Source organism: Scardinius erythrophthalmus, assembly GCF_964197995.2.
Source record: "Scardinius erythrophthalmus genome assembly, chromosome: 15".
In the NCBI taxonomy this organism is placed as follows: Eukaryota; Metazoa; Chordata; class Actinopteri; order Cypriniformes; family Leuciscidae; genus Scardinius; species Scardinius erythrophthalmus.
In genome coordinates, this window is record NC_138235.1 from 42,119,998 (window position 1) to 42,139,997 (window position 20,000).

Below are 20,000 nucleotides of genomic sequence, written 5' to 3' on the forward strand. Positions count from 1 at the left end.
TGTGTGTGTCTCACAGCAGTTCTTCTCGTCCTCCTGTTGGCTGCAGTCAGGAAACCCGTCACAGATCATGTTGTGCTGGATGCAGGTTTTGTCTCCGGGACATTCCCACAAGCCCCTCTCCATACAACCTAGAGACGGAGACGCAGGAGTCTTCACATGTGTGTGTTTGTGGTGTTGAGTGTGTTTATCACATCATGTGAGTGAGTTTTTATTCACCGCATGCTTCCTCGTCGCTGTCGTCATCACAGTCTGTGTATCCATCACAGCGTTTGGATGAGAGCACGCATCTTCCCGAGCGACACTTAAAGTGACTGGGAGAGCACTCTAAAACACACACACGCACGCACACACACAGACACACACAGACACACACACACACACACACACACACACACATTTTCAGGTTACAGAATGATCTTCATTTGATTTTGTGCTGTTGATTCTTTTACACCATATTTTTACACTGGTATATTTGGCAAAGATGAGTGATGTTCATTTGTTGGTCTTGAACTCTAGGCTTTACTCTATAGGGGTCAATGGCAGCCAATAGAAACACACGGTTAAAAGCGAGTAAAAGCGAGGGACATTTGACACTGATGGCGAGGATTGAACATTTCTGCCTGAAATCTGAAATACAAATCCTCATTCGTAAGTCGCTTTGGATAAAAGCGTCTTCTAAATGATTAAATGTAAATGAAATGTTGTCAGATATAAGGCACTAATGATGGTTTAATGGAGAGAGACAGAACTCTTTCTCCACGGGTTATGTCATATGATCTGAACTGATTCTGATGACTGTGGTGTGGCTGTGGTGTGACTGTGGTGTGGCTGTGGTGTGGCTGTGGTGTGACTGTGGTGTGGCTGTGGTGTGACTGTGGTGTGACTGTGGTGTGACTGTGGTGTAGCTGTTGTGTGACTGTGGTGTGACTGTGGTGTGGCTGTGGTGTGGCTGTGGTGTGGCTGTGGTGTGACTGTGGTGTGGCTGTGGTGTGACTGTGGTGTGGCTGTGGTGTGGCTGTGGTGTGACTCTAGTGTGACTGTGGTGTGACTGTAGTGTGAGTGTGACTGTAGTGTGACTGTGGTGTGACTGTAGTGTGGCTTTGACTGTAGTGTGACTGTGGTGTGGCTGTGACTGTAGTGTGACTGTGGTGTGGCTGTGGCTGTGACTGTGGTGTGGCTGTGACTGTGTGACTGTAGTGTGGCTGTGGTGTGACTGTAGTGTGACTGTGGTGTGACTGTAGTGTGGCTGTGGCTGTGGTGTGACTGTAGTGTGGCTGTGACTGTGGTGCGACTGTGGTGTGACTGTAGTGTGGCTGTGACTGTGGTGTGACTGTAGTGTGACTGTAGTGTGGCTGTGACTGTAGTGTGGCTGTGACTGGTGTGACTGTAGTGTGACTGTAGTGTGGCTGTGACTGTAGTGTGACTGTGGTGTGGCTGTGACTGTAGTGTGGCTGTAGTGTGGCTGTGACTGTGGTGTGACTGTGGTGTGGCTGTGACTGTAGTGTGACTGTGGTGTGGCTGTGACTGTGTGACTGTGGTGTGACTGTGGTGTGGCTGTGACTGTAGTGTGACTGTGGTGTGACTGTAGTCTGGCTGTGACTGTAGTGTGACTGTAGTGTGGCTGTGACTGTAGTGTGACTGGTGTGGCTGTGACTGTAGTGTGACTGTAGTGTGGCTGTGACTGTAGTGTGACTGGTGTGGCTGTGACTGTGGTGTGACTGTGGTGTGACTGTAGTGTGACTAGTGTGACTGTAGTGTGGCTGTGACTGTGGTGTGACTGTAGTGTGGCTGTGACTGTAGTGTAACTGTAGTGTGGCTGTGACTGTAGTGTGACTGTAGTGTGGCTGTGACTGTAGTGTGACTGTGACTGTGATGCGACTGTAGTGTGACTGTGGTGTGGCTGTGACTAGTGTGACTGTAGTGTGGCTGTGACTGTAGTGTGACTGTAGTGTGGCTGTGACTGTGGTGTGACTGTGACTGTGGTGTGACTGTAGTGTGGCTGTGACTGTAGTGTGGCTGTGACTGTGGTGTGACTGTGACTGTGGTGTGACTGTAGTGTGGCTTTGACTGTAGTGTGACTGTAGTGTGACTGTAGTGTGGCTGTGACTGTGGTGTGACTGTGGTGTGACTGGTGTGGCTGTGACTGTGTGTGGTGTGACTGTAGTGTGACTAGTGTGACTGTAGTTTGGCTGTGACTGTGGTGTGACTGTGGTGTGGCTGTGACTGTAGTGTGACTGTGGTGTGACTGTAGTGTGGCTGTGACTGTAGTGTGACTGTAGTGTGGCTGTGACTGTGGTGTGACTGTAGTGTGGCTGTGACTGTGGTGTGACTAGTGTGGCTGTGACTGTAGTGTGGCTGTGACTGTAGTGTGACTGTAGTGTGACTGTGACTGTGGTGCGACTGTAGTGTGACTGTAGTGTGGCTGTGACTGTAGTGTGGCTGTGACTGTGGTGTGACTGTAGTGTGGCTGTGACTGGTGCGACTGTGGTGTGACTGTGACTGTAGTGTGACTGTGGTGTGACTGTGGTGTGACTGTGGTGTGACTGTAGTGTGGCTGTGACTGTAGTGTGACTGTAGTGTGGCTTTGACTGTAGTGTGACTGTAGTGTGGCTGTGACTGTAGTGTGACTGTGGTGTGGCTGTGACTGTGGTGTGGCTTTGACTGTGTGTGGTGTGACTGTAGTGTGACTAGTGTGACTGTAGTGTGGCTGTGACTGTGGTGTGACTGTGGTGTGGCTGTGACTGTGTGTGGTGTGACTGTAGTGTGACTAGTGTGACTGTAGTGTGGCTGTGACTGTGGTGTGACTGTGGTGTGACTGTGACTGTAGTGTGAATGTGGTGTGACTGTAGTGTGGCTGTGACTGTAGTGTGACTGTAGTGTGGCTGTGACTGTAGTGTGGCTGTGACTGTGGTGTGACTGTAGTGTGGCTGTGACTGGTGCGACTGTGGTGTGACTGTGACTGTAGTGTGACTGTAGTGTGACTGTGGTGTGACTGTGGTGTGACTGTAGTGTGGCTGTGACTGTAGTGTGACTGTAGTGTGGCTTTGACTGTAGTGTGACTGTAGTGTGGCTGTGACTGTAGTGTGACTGTGGTGTGGCTGTGACTGTGGTGTGGCTTTGACTGTGTGTGGTGTGACTGTAGTGTGACTAGTGTGACTGTAGTGTGGCTGTGACTGTGGTGTGACTGTGGTGTGGCTGTGACTGTGTGTGGTGTGACTGTAGTGTGACTAGTGTGACTGTAGTGTGGCTTTGACTGTGGTGTGACTGTGGTGTGACTGTGGTGTGGCTGTGACTGTAGTGTGAATGTGGTGTGACTGTAGTGTGGCTGTGACTGTAGTGTGACTGTAGTGTGGCTGTGACTGTGGTGTGACTTTAGTGTGGCTGTGACTGTAGTGTGGCTGTGACTGGTGTGACTGTAGTGTGACTGTAGTGTGGCTGTGACTGTAGTGTGGCTGTGACTGTAGTGTGACTGTAGTGTGACTGTGACTGTAGTGTGATTGTAGTGTGACTGTAGTGTGACTGTAGTGTGACTGTAGTGTGACTGTGGTGTGACTGTGGTGTGGCTGTGACTGTAGTGTGACTGTAGTGTGGCTTTGACTGTAGTGTGACTGTAGTGTGGCTGTGACTGTAGTGTGACTGTGGTGTGACTGTGTTGTGACTGTAGTGTGGCTGTGACTGTAGTGTGACTGTGGTGTGGCTGTGTCTGTGGTGTGACTGTGGTGTGACTGTGACTGTAGTGTGACTGTAGTGTGGCTGTGACTGTAGTGTGGCTTTGACTGTGGTGTGACTGTAGTGTGGCTGTGACTGGTGCGACTGTGAAGTGACTGTAGTGTGACTAGTGTGGCTTTGACTGTAGTGTGACTGTGGTGTGGCTGTGGCTGTGTGTGGTGTGACTGTAGTGTGAGTAGTGTGACTATGACTGTGGTGTGGCTGTGACTGTGGTGTGACTGTGGTGTGACTGTGACTGTAGTGTGACTGTACTGTGACTGTAGTGTGGCTGTGACTGTAGTGTGGCTGTGACTGTGGTGTGACTGTGGTGTGACTGTAGTGTGGCTGTGACTGGTGCGACTGTGGTGTGACTGTAGTGTGACTAGTGTGGCTGTGACTGGTGCGACTGTGGTGTGACTGTAGTGTGACTGTAGTGTGACTAGTGTGGCTGTGACTGTGGTGTGGCTGTGACTGTGGTGTGACTGTAGTGTGGCTGTAGTGTGACTGTAGTGTGGCTGTGACAGTGGTGTGACTGTGACTGTAGTGTGACTGTAGTGTGGCTTTGACTAGTGTGACTGTAGTGTGGCTGTGACTGTAGTGTGACTGTGGTGTGGCTGTGACTGTAGTGTGACTGTGGTGTGGCTGTGACTGTAGTGTGACTGTGGTGTGGCTGTGACTGTGTGTGGTGTGACTGTAGTGTGACTAGTGTGACTGTAGTGTGGCTATGACTGGTGTGGCTGTGACTGTGGTGTGACTGTGACTGTAGTGTGACTGTAGTGTGGCTGTGACTGTGGTGTGACTGTAGTGTGGATGTGACTGGTGCGACTGGTGTGACTGTAGTGTGACTGTAGTGTGACTAGTGTGGCTGTGACTGTAGTGTGACTGTAGTGTGGCTGTGACTGTAGTGTGACTGTAGTGTGGCTGTGACTGTGGTGTGACTGTAGTGTGGCTGTGACTGTAGTGTGAATGTAGTTTGACTGACTGTAGTGTGACTGTAGTGTGACTGTAGTGTGGCTGTGACTGTAGTGTGACTGTAGTGTGGCTTTGACTGTAGTGTGACTGTAGTGTGGCTGTGACTGTAGTGTGACTGTGGTGTGGCTGTGACTGTAGTGTGACTGTGACTGTGTGTGGTGTGACTGTAGTGTGACTAGTGTGACTGTAGTGTGGCTATGACTGTGGTGTGACTGTGACTGTAGTGTGACTGTACTGTGACTGTAGTGTGGCTGTGACTGTAGTGTGGCTGTGACTGTGGTGTGACTGTGGTGTGACTGTGACTGGTGCGACTGTGGTGTGACTGTGGTGTGACTGTAGTGTGACTGTGGTGTGGCTGTGACTGTGGTGTGACTGTAGTGTGACTGTAGTGTGGCTGTGACTAGTGTGACTGTAGTGTGACTGTAGTGTGGCTGTGACTGTGGTGTGACTGTAGTGTGACTGTAGTGTGGCTGTGACTGGTGTGACTGTAGTGTGGCTGTGACTGTAGTGTGACTGTAGTGTGACTGTGACTGTAGTGTGACTGTAGTGTGACTGTGGTGTGACTGTAGTGTGGCTGTGACTGTAGTGTGACTGTAGTGTGGCTTTGACTGTAGTGTGACTGTAGTGTGGCTGTGACTGTAGTGTGACTGTGGTGTGGCTGTGACTGTAGTGTGACTGTGGTGTGGCTGTTACTGTGTGTGGTGTGACTGTAGTGTGACTAGTGTGACTGTAGTGTGGCTATGACTGTGGTGTGGCTGTGACTGTGGTGTGACTGTGACTGTAGTGTGACTGTACTGTGACTGTAGTGTGGCTGTGACTGTAGTGTGGCTGTGACTGTGGTGTGACTGTGGTGTGACTGTAGTGTGGCTGTGACTGTGGTGTGACTGTAGCGTGACTAGTGTGGCTGTGACTGTAGTTTGACTGTGGTGTGGCTGTGACTGTGGTGTGACTGTAGTGTGACTGTAGTGTGGCTGTGACTGTAGTGTGACTGTAGTGTGACTGTAGTGTGGCTGTGGTGTGACTGTGGTGTGACTGTAGTGTGACTGTAGTGTGGCTGTGGCTGTAGTGTGGCTGTGACTGTGGTGTGGCTGTGGCTGTGGTGTGACTGTAGTGTGACTGTAGTGTGGCTGTGACTGTGGTGCGACTGTGGTGTGACTGTAGTGTGACTGTAGTGTGGCTGTGACTGTAGTGTGGCTGTGACTGGTGTGACTGTAGTGTGACTGTAGTGTGGCTGTGGTGTGACTAGTGACTGTAGTGTGACTGTAGTGTGGCTGTGGTGTGACTGTAGTGTGACTGTGGTGTGACTGAAGTGTGACTGTGGTGTGGCTGTGACTGTAGTGTGGCTGTAGTGTGGCTGTAGTGTGACTGTGGTGCGACTGTGGTGTGACTGTGGTGTGACTGTAGTGTGACTGTAGTGTGGCTGTGACTGTGGTGTGACTGTGACTGTAGTGTGGCTGTGACTGTGGTGTGACTGTAGTGTGACTGTAGTGTGACTGTAGTGTGGCTGTGACTATGGTGTGACTAGTGTGGCTGTGACTGTAGTGTGACTGTAGTGTGGCTGTGACTGTAGTGTGACTGTAGTGTGGCTGTGACTGTAGTGTGACTGTAGTGTGGCTGTGACTGTAGTGTGAATGAATGAGGCATTTATATAGAATGAATGAGGCATTTATATAGCGCTTTCATATGTACTACTGTACACCCAAAGCGCTTTACAATCATATCAGGGGTCTCTCCTCAACCACCACCAGTGTGCAGCATCCACTTGGATGATGCGACGGCAGCCACAGAACAACGGCGCCAGTGCGCTCACCACACACCAGCTATAGGTGGAGAGAGGAGAGAGAGTGATAGAGCCAATTCAATGTAAGGGGATTATTAGGAGGCCATGATTGGTAAGGGCCAATGTGTGGAATGTGGCCAGGACACCGGGGTTACACCCCTACTCTTTACGAGAAATGCCATGGGATTTTTAATGACCACAGAGAGTCAGGACCTCGGTTTTACGTCTCATCCGAAGGACAGTGCTCTTTGACAGTATAGTGTCCCTGTCACTACACTGGGGCGTTAGGACCCACACAGACCACAGGGTGAACACCCCCTGCTGGCCTCACTAACACCTCTTCCAGCAGCAACCTGGTTTTTCTCAGGAGGTCTCCCATCCAGTTACTAACCAGGCTCAGCCCTGCTTAGCTTCAGTGGGCAACCAGTCTTGGGCTACAGGGTGATATGGCTGCTGGCTGTGACTGTAGTGTGACTAGTGTGGCTGTGACTGTGCTGTGACTGTGGTGTGACTGTAGTGTGACTGTAGTGTGACTAGTGTGGCTGTGACTGTAGTGTGACTGTGGTGTGGCTGTGACTGTGGTGTGACTGTAGTGTGACTGTAGTGTGGCTGTGACTGTAGTGTGGCTGTGACTGTGGTGTGACTGTAGTGTGACTGTAGTGTGGCTGTGGCTGTAGTGTGGCTGTGACTGTGGTGTGGCTGTGACTGTGGTGTGACTGTAGTGTGGCTGTAGTGTGGCTGTGACTGTGGTGCGACTGTGGTGTGACTGTAGTGTGACTGTAGTGTGGCTGTGACTGTAGTGTGGCTGTGACTGGTGTGACTGTAGTGTGGCTGTGGTGTGACTGTAGTAACTGTAGTGTGGCTGTGGTGTGACTGTAGTGTGACTGTGGTGTGACTGAAGTGTGACTGCGGTGTGGCTGTGACTGTAGTGTGGCTGTAGTGTGGCTGTAGTGTGACTGTGGTGCGACTGTGGTGTGACTGTAGTGTGACTGTAGTGTGGCTGTGACTGTGGTGTGACTGTAGTGTGGCTGTGACTGTGGTGTGACTGTGACTGTAGTGTGGCTGTGACTGTGGTGTGACTGTGACTGTAGTGTGGCTGTGACTGTGGTGTGACTGTAGTGTGGCTGTGACTGTGGTGTGACTGTAGTGTGACTGTAGTGTGACTGTAGTGTGGCTGTGACTGTAGTGTGACTGTAGTGTGACTGTAGTGTGGCTGTGACTGTAGTGTGACTAGTGTGGCTGTGACTGTGCTGTGACTGTGCTGTGACTGTGGTGTGGCTGTAGTGTGACTGTAGTGTGGCTGTAGTGTGACGAGAAACGGCAGAATAATTCATTCTATCCTTCGGTCAAATAACATCTGATCACTTTTACCTTTGAAACCAAAATCTCAGTTTTGTTCCTTCATGCGTTTCTCTGTTTGTCACCGTAACTGCTCATTGTAGACATATTTAATTTAGTGTTGTGCGATTTAGGAAGATATTCAGCTCAGCTTTAGTTTGTGAGTGTGTGCGTACTGACCGTTCACATCCGGGTCAGGAAGTAAACAGGAACTGTTCACTTGACCTTCCTCTGGAAACTGAGCACAGTCTGTGTCGTTAGGCCACTGCAATCCCACAATTCTTAGCACTAACTCACAGTTCTGCTTTGAGCTCCTACACAGAGACCTGACACACACACACACACACACACACACACACACACACACACACACACACAGTCATCAATGTCATTATATACAGGGTTTGAAATGAACACCCGCCAAATGTGGGTGAAAATCAACAGTGGCGGGAAACGCTGCCAATCTCGAGCCAATTTGGCGTGTAAATTATGTTTACTCGCTTTGCTGGGAAGTTCGTGTAAGACAAATCAGTGCAAATTTAGCGCAAATACTCGAGAGTCATCATGATATGTAGTGACAGTCACGTTTGCACTGCCTCAAAAAAGCACAGAACATACTAAAGGATCCATCTCACCCCGGACATTCCCTGTTTGAACTGCTGCCCTCGGGGAGACGTTACAGGACAATGAAGACACGAACAAATAGATTAAAAAACAGTTTTTATCTAAAAGCGATAGCAGCACTAAACATAATTTGAAATGCAGTATTAGGAGATATATCGTGTATTGATCTGTTGTGTATGGGAGATATGATGTGTTTTATTCTCTTTAGAATTCTAATTTATTTTATTTATTTATTTTATTTTATTTGTATATTATAATTGTACTTTGTTTAATGTTGCATAGTACTGTACGTTGTACAGTACATGTATAATGACAATAAAGATTCTATTCTATTCTATTCTTTTCTATTCTTATGATATATTAAATATATCTGCTCATATCTGCTTACTTGAACACACACGTCACTACACAACAAATAACGTCACGCTGTTTATTTATATTGAAGCAATAGTGAAGATTTAAAAGCATTTGGTGAACAGAAAACACATTGTTATTTTCCAACATCCTACGTGTTTTTCTGATGTTCTCTGTACTGTATTAATCTGTACAACTAAAACACATATTTGGTGAAAAGGATGAAAAAGGAAGAGAGGAGATGCTAGATGACAGGATTTAGTTTGAATAAGAAATGAATATATAAAATCCAAATTTTATTATATATATAAAGCCATTACATAGTTAATCTTTTTTTGTTTGTTTGTTTGTTTGTTTGTTTTCGGCTAGTAGAAGTTTTGAAAGGCCAGTCACTTAAAAATTTAGCAGCCAAATTGGCCGATGTGTAAAAAAAGTTAATTCCAAACTCTGATTATATGTGATCATAAAGGTGCACACACAGACACACACACACACACACACACACACACACACACTGACCTGCAGGGCGGCACCCTCTGCTGTGTTACAGGGTCACACATTGGCACCAGCACCGTACAGGCGAAGAACATGAGGTATTTGTAGCAGTTGGTCTGGACGAGCGCGGGGAAGAGCGAGGACTCCCAGCTCAGCGACGTCTCCTTCTGAGACTGGTGGCCCAGATAGTTGGGGAACCTGGTGAAGTTATAGGGCACGTTCATGCAGATCTCCACAGAGATGGGCTCGCAGACGCCTGAAAAACACAGGCAGTTCATCAACAAACATTCATCCTTTCAGGTTTTCTGTGTGTTTTTATTGCTCTTTTTCATTTATTTATTAGTTTATTTAACAGGGACAATACAGAAACATTGCTACAATTTCCAGCAGCAAAAGGGTATGTTCAGCCCAGTCCCTGGTTAGGCTTTTCAAACTACAATTCAACAATAATCACACAAAAAAGCAAAAAGTAAAAAAATAAAATAATAATAATAACAATAAAAAAACAGACTGTATACGACATCAGTGTCCACAAACCTGCTTTTGTTTGAACTACTTTAAAAAAAAAAAAAACTTTTAAAAAACTTTTTTCTTGCATTTTCAGTTTAAATGAGTTTCTTCAGTTCAGATTCAGCTGAGAATATGATTGTGCAAATGTAGTTTTTCTCTTCGGTCCTGTGCTGTTCCTCTTGTAGAGATCCTCTTACTACTCTGGTTTGATATTGCAAGGCGGATGATATCAGGAGCAAACTGATTTACACATTTAAAAAACATTTTAATTTATGCAAAACTAAGCAAATAATATTTTTGTAAAGCATTACAATGGTGCCATCTAATTGGTTTCTTGCCCGAAATGTTTAATGTTTGTTTATATAGAGATCTAACAGGTTTTATAGTCAGCTGAGAAACCTGACCAGTGCATACATGTATAAGTTTTATAAATTGGCTGCTTTTAGGGATATATACAGTCTAGTCATATAAAAACAATTAAGTTTTTTTCTGATTGTTCAACGCAGCCTCTTTACATGCACATAAAATTTCAATTGAGAATCTAAAATAACAGCTAAATGTAAATTCATTAACTGTCTCTATTGCCTATTGACTGATCTTCATTTTAAAACCATTAATTTCCTTCCTTCTAATTGAAAAACATATTGAGCATGTTTACATTTACACCAATACGCTTATAACTCACAAAAATCAGCTTATTGAAATAACCCGTTGTCCCGGTTTACATGCGAACCAATGGCAACGCAAGTAAACCGTGTTTACTAGACTTTATTAATAAATCAGGTTATTATTTCCCAGTAGTGATGTCAAAACGTAATCATTCATATGTCTGAGTCTGAGTATTCCATTTGTTATGTCTGTTGTGATGTTAAATAAAGCATTAGGAACTGAAGAAGAGTATTGCACATGCTCTCGCACAGACACACCAGATGAACCTTCTTGGTCAACAGTCGGAGTTTGTGATATATTTGAAGATTTACTGAGTAAAGTAATGCATTACAAGCAACATGCATTACGGAATCAGATTACTTTTGATGTAACGAGTAATCAGATTACTTTTTTGATGTTACAAGTAACGCATTATAAGTAACAAGCATTATGTAATCAGATTACTTTTTGTAGTAACGAGTAATCAGATTACTTTTTTGATGTTACAAGTAACGCATTATAAGTAACATGCATTATGTAATCAGATTACTTTTTTGATGTGCCGAGTAATCAGATTACTTTTTTGATGTTACAAGTAACGCATTATAAGTAACATGCATTATGTAATCAGATTACTTTTTTATAGTAACGAGTAATCAGATTACTTTTTTGATGTTACAAGTAACGCATTATAAGTAACATGCATTATGTAATCAGATTACTTTTTTTGATGTGCCGAGTAATCAGATTACTTTTTTGATGTTACAAGTAACGCATTATAAGTAACATGCATTATGTAATCAGATTACTTTTTTATAGTAACGAGTAATCAGATTACTTTTTTGATGTTACAAGTAACGCATTATAAGTAACATGCATTATGTAATCAGATTACTTTTTATTGTAATGAGTAATCAGATTACTTTTTTGATGTAACAAGTAATCAGATTACTTTTTTGATATTACAAGTAACGCATAAGTAACATGCATTATGTAGTCAGATTACTTTTTTATTGTAACGAGTAATCAGATTACTTTTTTGATGTAACGAGTAATCAGATTACTTTTTTATTGTAACGAGTAATCAGATTACTTTTTATGTAAAGAGTAATCAGATTACTTTTTTGATGTAACAAGTAAGGCATTATAAGTAACATGCATTATGTAATCAGATTACTTTTTTGACATAACTGCAAATTACAATCTAATAACACAAATACATTTATTTACAGTTACTGCAGATTAAGTGTTTTCAAGAACAACAGTCACAGTAATAATATGAATTGTAGCTGAAATATAGCTAGTGATGCATGATGTCCAATTTTAGTGGACAGATGATTAATCAGAATTTCTAAAATCAATACTTGGAAAATGTAACAATGATATGACTACTTAGATGTGACAAAAAAAAAAAAGTTTTTACCTGCAAGAGTATCCTAGGATAAAACAAATGGATGTATATTCTGTAGCAACTTGACATTTCTGACTGACTTTTGGAGAAAACAAATCCCACATTCAAAGGCTTGCCACTAGGTGGCAGTGTAATGCATGATGCACTAGAGTTCACTGTCGAGCTTGATGTGCAGTTATGCAATCAAACCCATGCATACGCAAGAAATGTTTTTAATAGGCTCCACTGTAGTGAACTCTCTGAGTGAAAGGGTTAACGTGTGCTGTTCCCACACATTAAAACTGTGCAGTCAGGACGCTTAAACTTGAGATTTTTGTTGCTTGGCTAAACTAACTGACACCAAATCTAGAGTAAAAAAATCTAGAATTAATACATGGGAAACTTTGCAGTGCTCTGTGTGTGGCCAGAGGTCAGAGGTCACAGGTCACAGGTCAGAGGTCAGTTTCACTCACTGCAGTTGTTGCCAGTGTTGTTGCGCAGGTCACATGACGTGTTTCCATGACAGCCAGAGGAGGAGGAAGAACAACCGGACTGACCAGGAGGACACAAACCCTGAGCTGAGAGACAGAGCCATCAGTGTGTGTGTGTGTGTGTGTGTGTGTGTGTGTGTGTGTGTGTGTGTGTGTGTGTGTGTGTGTGAGAGAGAGAGAGAGAGTGTGTGCGCACTTACTCTGTTGTTGTGTGCAGTTTTCTTCATCACTGCCATCTTTACAGTCATCTTCACCATCGCAGCGAAAGGCACTGGGAATGCACTGCTTGTTCCTGCACTCCACTAAACCCTGGGACTTACACGCTACACACACACACACACACACACAAACACAAGTTAATGCATTGCAGGGTTACACAAACACACAGTACAGTGAAGGCAGTTGAGCTCGTCGCTCTTGTCCAGGCAGTTGTGGTCTCCGTCACAGAGCCACACACACACACACACACACACACACACACACACCTAACCCTAAGTCAAGTCTAGTCTCCTTCATTTATACAGCGCTTTAACAATATAGAGTTTCACAGCAGCTTTACAGTGATAACAGGAGATTACAGTAACAGAGAGTGTTTAGGCTTTACAGCAGATCTAGAATAAAGTTATTGTCCAGATAAAGTTAGTTTGATTGATTCACTTCCGTTGCGGAGATCATTAGTTTTTAACTTAGGGGCCGCTAACACACACCGTTCTCACAGAAAACCCCTAAACGCGCTCCGGCCGCTCATCCACACAACAGTGTTTGGAGCTCGAGAACGCAAACCCTGAAATATGTTCCAAGGTGCAAGCGAAAAAATAAAAAAAAGATCTCTGCGCAAACTTCAAAAACGCGAATCTGTGAAAACAGTGACGGCGTGCACATGCGCATCACGTGTTCAGTCTATAGAGATGCGTGTTTGAATATATATATGTGCGCAGGTGTGTAGTGCTTCTTTACAAATTGATCTCAACAAATTACTTGTCTGCCCTTAAATTCATAATACAGAATTTTGTCGCTTCCGCGTATCAATGTGAACTGGAATCATTTTGACAATGTTTCATCTGGACTGAGGTAAAGGGTTACCTGGTTCTGGTAAGAACTCGAGCTGCTGCGTTTTGGACCAGCTGTAGTTTGTTTATTAAGCGTGCAGGGCAACCACCCAGTAGAGCATTACAGTAATCTAGCCTTGAGGTCATGAACGCATGGACTAACTGTTCCGCATTTGTCAATGAGAGCATATGGCGTAATTTAGATATATTTTTAAGATGGAAAAATGCGGTTTTACAGATACTAGACACGTGACTTTCAAATGAAAGATTGGTATCATTGGTATCACACACCCACGTTCCTAACCGACGACGAAGACTTAACAGAGCAGCCATCAAGTGTTAGACAGTTTTCTAGGTTATTACGTGAGGAAGTTTTTTGTCCAATAATTAGAATCTCTGTTTTTTCAGAGTTTAGTAGTAGGAAATTACTAGTCATCCAATTTTTTATATCCGCTGTGCATTCTGTTAATTTTGTGAATTGGTAAGTTTCGTTAGGTTTTGAAGAAATATAGAGCTGAGTATCGTCAGCATAACAGTGAAAGCTAATGCCATGTTTCCTAATGATATCTCCTAATGGTAGCATGTACAGAGTGTGTGTGTGTGTGTGTGTGTGTGTGTGTGTGTGTGTGTGTGTGTGTGAGGGTAGCATGTACAGAGTGAACAGCAGCGGTCCTAGTACTGAGCCTTGTTGTACGCCATACTGAACTTGTGATCGATGAGACATCTCTTCATTTACTGCTATAAACTGATAACGGTCAGATAAGTGTGATTTAAACCATGCTAGTGCATTTCCCGTAATGCCAACATAATGTTCGAGTCTATTTAAAAGAATGTTGAGGTCAATGGTATGAAATGCAGCACTAAGATCGAGTAACACTAATAGAGAGACACAACCACGATCGGATGATAAGAGCAAATCATTTGTGACTCTAATGAGAGCTGTTTCGGTACTATGGTACGGTCTAAATCCGGACTGGAAATCCTCAGATATCATTTCTTTCTAAAAAGGAACACAGTTGTGAAGACACTGCCTTTTCTAGTATCTTTGACAGAAAAGGTAGATTCGAGATCGGCCTGTAATTGACTAATTCTGTAGGATCAAGTTGCGTTTTTTTAACAAGTGGCTTAGTCATAGCCAGCTTAAAGGTTTTTGGTATGTATCCTAATGACAAAGACGAATTAATGATATTAAGAAGAGGATCTATGACCTCTGGAAGCATCTCTTTCAATAGCTTCTCTTTCACACACACACACACACACACACACACACACACACACACACACACACACACACACACACACACACACACACACACACACACACACACACACACACACACACACACACACACACACACACACACACACACACACTCACAGCAGTTCATCTCGTCGCTCTTGTCCAGGCAGTCGTGGTCTCCGTCACAGAGCCAGTCTCGAGGAACACATCGCCCATCTCCACAGCGATACTCTTCAGCCGAATTACACACTGACGAAACAGACCATAATTACACTTCAGGACAGAACAATCACTCAAAGAAGGAAAACACATAAGCAGAATTCTTTATCCCTTATTGGGAAGTAGAAAGTTTAACCCCGATAAACAACGAACTGTTCAAAACATCTTGTCAAAGCTTTCTGGAACAGTTTGCTCCAGCTGGTAAACACCTTTAGCTCCCATTGGTCAATGGTGATGATGATGTAACATGTGGGTGTGGCTATGAGGCTCCGCCTCCTTTGAGGTGTAAATCTCTGGTTCATTTCTCTTGTTCAGTCCATCGAGGTCAGAGCGAGTACAAACATGAACACACTGAGAGCTGCTTTATAGTAGAAACTGAAGCATGTGATTCTGAATAATAGACACACTAACACTGTTTTTCATTTTCAATACTGTAAAGCTGTTGCTTTTAAGCATTACTGTATGAGTAAACGTGATGTGACTATAGATCTGAATCTAGAGCTGCTGCAAACATCCACATCACTATGATCAGATGCTTTCTGAACCGCTGTTTTCACTTTTTTGTTGCTTATTTTGTTCTTGAGAGGAAAACTCGAAGAACATGTGTACATATTCATCTAAACGTGGATGTTGTTGGGATGTTCCCTAACAGTATATCACTGCAAAGGTATTTCTCACTTATTTTTACCCCCAAGTGAAGAAAGAAGATGAAGTTTGCCATGAGTGTATCGGCCTTGACGATAACTTTAGCGTTCAGAATTAAATCTTCATAGATTCCTCACAGACATTGGCTTCTCTCCTCCACCATCTCTCTGACAATCCCTCAGACTGGTCCCTGCTCATTTCTACAAACTTTTCCTACCATCTTCAATAGGGATGCACGATATATCAGCCACCATATCGGTCTCGGCTACATAAAATCATAATGAGAACATTATAATTGTGTGTTTGGGAAGTGGCTTTTAATGATGAGACTTTTGTTTTTGTAATCAGGCTCTCAAAAATTATAATAAAACTTGGATTTAGATTTATCAGCCAATATATCGGTTATCAGCTTTCAAATATAAAGAATTATCGGTTATCGGCATCGGCCAAAATGTTGATATCGGTGCATCCCTTCTCTTCAACGATCAGCTCTGAATATTGATGCGCCATTAAGCACATGCATTAACATGTTCAGTTTGACAGCCATAGTTGTAATTGTTGCTAATGTAACGGAGTGTAAATAGGTTAAATTATGGCATAAATGGGGACAGCGCCATCTAGTGATGGCATTTAGCGAGTGGAATAGGAGTTGAGGGGAAATGCTGTGGGTAAGTTGTACGTTCTTAGCGGTCTGGGAGTTATCAGTTAAAAGTGTGCAAAACGCATAAATAACTGCTTTAATGTGAATGTACATTACAGTGAACATCTTATGAATCTCTTGATGTCTGTTTGGCACTGAATGAGCTATTTCATGTTGAGTTATTTCGACTTTGCATTACGATCGTAATTTCTTTGTTTGTTATCTTGTGTTTTATGTAGGATTGATTTATTCCCTCTGCTACCATCTCCCTTATTTCCACTTTTCGTGTCTCCAAGTCAACATTACTCAAGTCACCTTTATTTATATAGTGCTTTTTAAAGCAGCTTCACAGAGATAACAGGAAAATAATGCAACAAAGTTTGTTTCTAGAAGAAAATAGCGTCACAATCCAGCTTAATTAAGTTCAGTGATGGTTCATTTCTGTTATTAATTTAGTTCATTTATATATATATATATATATATATATATATAGCCGCTCTGGAGTAAACCGTGATGTCATCGTCCAGCTCAGTTCAGTTCAGTGCTCACCACAGTTTTGCTCATCGCTCAGATCGCCGCAGTCATCGTAGCCATCGCACACGAGATCAGAACTGACACAGCGTCCAGTGGCACACACATACTCTCCATCTGCACACGCTGGACAAACGACAGAAGGAGGAGATCACAGTCAGATGTGTGATGCATTGCGTGTGAACAAGTGCTTCTCAAAGCAGACATCTTGAATACCTCAAAGGAGACGAGGAGTGAGGGAGCTAATCGTGAGGATACACAGCTGTGTGTGAAACCGCACGTTTTACCTCTGCAGTTTAAATAAATCATACATGTACTAAATAAATAATGAGGCATCTTGATTAATTAATATTTACTATGAATTTCTTAAATAACTAAACTTCAACAACTTATAAAGGCAGGTCTTGCGCGCAGCTGATGATGCTGTGAAGTGACGATTGAGTGATCAAGAATATGTACGAATAAGTTTTCCTTCGCTTCCACATCATTTTCCCGTTTCTTGAGGAGCTGAAGACACAAGGAAAGGAAAGGAAGCACAAATGAGAAAAGAAAACTCACTGCAATTGGCCTCGTCGCTCCAGTCGTCACAGTCGTTGTATCCGTTGCACACTAGTTTGAGAGGAACACATATTCCCGTCGCACACAGGAAGTGATCGCTTCCTCCACACACAGCTTAAGACAACAATCACAGAAAGACAAACCATCAGAACTTCATTCCAAATGCAGTTCCGGTCTCTGAAGAAAGCCATGTTTCCCGACTCACAGAGTTTTCCTCTAGCCTGCCGCGGCGTGTAACAGAGCGGTGTGTTTTCAGCGCCGGTTCCCGTGATGTTGGTGAACTGAGAGCAGCGCAGGAACTCTGGCCAGGAGGCGTTGAACATCTGCAGAACGGGTTCACAACCTTCACGAGCCGCTTCACAGAACGACTGACACGGCAGCACCAGTGTCCTGTAAGACAAGCGTCGCTCGTGAGAAACACGCGTGCTAAACTGCAGAACATGCTTTTCTCACTCAGTGTTTTCGTCTTGTTTCCAGTCCAAATATCTAAACATTCTTTATGGGGTTAGAAAAATAAACTTAATTCAAACGGAAACAGGATTATTTTTCTGACCCCACTGGCAGATAATGTTTCTTGTTTTAAAGGGATACTCCACTTTTTTTGGAAATAGGCTCATTTTACAACTCCCAGAGTTTTACCGTTTTTGAATCCATTCAGCCGATCTCCGGTTCTGGCGGTACCACTTTTAGCATAGCTTAGCATAACATCATTGAAGTGGACAAGACCATTAGCATTTCTCTCAAAAAAATGACCAAAGAGTTTTCGATATTTTTCCTATTTAAAACTTGATTCTTCTGTAGTTACATCGTGCACTAAGACCGACGGAAAATGTAAAGTTGCGATTTTCTAGGCTGATATGGCAAGGAACTATACTCTCATTCCTGCGTAATAATCAAGAAACTTTACTGCCGTACCATGAGTGCAGCAGGCGTAATGATATGGCGCCTGAAAATAGTCCCCAGCTCGGTAACTTCCATCGCTCCCTGTGCAAGCAGGTTGTCACGTTGGTTATGTTGACAGAAGGTAGCCTATTTTCAGGCGCTACGTCATATCATTACGCCTGCTGCACTCATGGTACGGCAGTAAAGTTTCTTGATTATTACGCAGGAATGAGAGTATAGTTCCTTGCCATATCAGCCTAGAAAATCGCAACTTTACATTTTTCGTCGGTCTTAGTGCACAATGTAACTACAGAAGAATCAAGTTTTAAACAGGAAAAATATCGAAACTCTTTGGTAATTTTTTTGAGAGAAATGCTAATGGTCTTGTCCACTTCAATGATGTATGCTAAGCTATGCTAAAAGTGGTACCCCCAGAACCGGAGATCGGCTGAATGGATTCAAAAACGGTAAAACTCAACTGTTTAACTCTGGGGGAGTTGTAAAATGAGCCTATTTCCAAAAAAAGTGGAGTATCCCTTTAAGCAAAAGCATAATTTAGACCCCCCCATGGGTGATTTAGAAACACTGCTTCATGAAGCTTCAAAACCTTTACAAATCTTTTGCTTCGAATCAGTGGTTCGAAGCGTGTATCAAACTGCCAAAATCACGTGATTTCAGTAAATGAGGCTTCGTTATGTCAAAACGGTTTCGAAATGTTTAGAGATTTTAATGGTTCACCTCTGGGGGGCGGTGATCTCTGTGAACCCATGAATCATGAGGAGTCACTGAGATCGGTGAACCATTGAACAAGCGTCTACGAGTGATCTCTGATGAGTTTTATACATTTGTAGAAGTTTCAATTTGACATTGGTGTAATTAAAAGGTAGACTGGGTAAACCAAGCCTGATCTGCTGGCGATTTGATTTCGCTCAGGCTGGAAACCTGTATATTTATGCTCCGCTGCTTCCTTTACAAATTTGCGGGAACCAATCACAAACTGGCTTATCCACCTGGCGTGCTATTGGCGGGTTTAATCCAATCCAATTCCACTCTGCCCGTTGATCACGCCTCTTGTGCAGTGGAAAACACAGAGCAGACTCCCCAGACTAATGTTCGATCTTAAAGATTGAGCTTGGTCTGGTGATAGCCACACTAATTAAAAGGAATAATAGTAGATAATAGTCTCTTATTGGCTGAGCTCTTATTTAGCTGAGCTATCCATGGAATAAACAAAACAAGCCCTGAAAATTGATAAAAGAACACATATTATACAGACACTTGGCATTTGATATTATTAGATGATTAGTTAATTGCATTCAATAGATTTTACTTTCAATAAAACTTATGCAATGAGTTTGTAAAAGCTGTTTTCGTGCATGTTTGGTCTGAGTTGTTGTAGCATTTACACTGTTTTGAACAGCAGGGGTCACAAGCGTGTGGCGTTTCCAACGCTTCGAAACAGTGAATCATTTTGCGAAGCAATTGGTTCAATTGTTTTGAAAAACAACAACATCGCCTCTGGCATTTGTCAGTAGCTGTGTTTCCATCCAAAGTTGCAAATATATCCTATGCACAAAACTGCAATATGACATAAAACATTTGCGAGTAAAGCAGCTTTTTCATCCCATGTGTTCAATCGTCACTTCCTGGGAAATTGGCACAAAAAATCAGTAATAAAAATGTAAGTTCCTGCAATCTGGCTCTTTTCACTCCATCATACAGTTGTAATCGAAATTATTCAACCAACATTGCAAATCAGGTTTATTGGCTAAATTTACAGACTTTCAGCTGTTTGCAGTGAACAAATCAAACTGAAGTGATTTAAATAGCTCAACACAACAAATATTTCAAGTGTTTTCCCCAAATTCAACTGAAAATGACTTCTGCAGTCTCAGAATTATTCACCCATTTCATGGCAAGCATCTT

The 20,000-nt window shown here is 43.4% G+C and overlaps 1 protein-coding gene across 3 annotated transcripts in view; it reads right to left on the bottom strand.

Moving 5' to 3' along the window:
• Positions 1 to 20,000, bottom strand: part of corin (corin, serine peptidase) — a 50,581-nt gene that overhangs the window by 12,383 nt on the left and 18,198 nt on the right. For 2 of the 3 annotated variants that reach the window (XM_081387374.1, XM_081387375.1), the window contains exons 6-15: positions 17,398 to 17,582; positions 17,193 to 17,306; positions 16,653 to 16,760; positions 14,738 to 14,848; positions 12,511 to 12,633; positions 12,293 to 12,397; positions 9,296 to 9,527; positions 7,979 to 8,124; positions 217 to 324; positions 15 to 128 (exon numbers count right to left, since the gene is read on the bottom strand). In XM_081387374.1, the coding sequence (XP_081243500.1) occupies positions 15 to 128; positions 217 to 324; positions 7,979 to 8,124; positions 9,296 to 9,527; positions 12,293 to 12,397; positions 12,511 to 12,633; positions 14,738 to 14,848; positions 16,653 to 16,760; positions 17,193 to 17,306; positions 17,398 to 17,582 (1,346 nt within the window). The remainder of the gene's footprint in view (positions 1 to 14; positions 129 to 216; positions 325 to 7,978; positions 8,125 to 9,295; positions 9,528 to 12,292; positions 12,398 to 12,510; positions 12,634 to 14,737; positions 14,849 to 16,652; positions 16,761 to 17,192; positions 17,307 to 17,397; positions 17,583 to 20,000) is intronic. The other variant, XM_081387376.1, reaches the window with a different exon arrangement.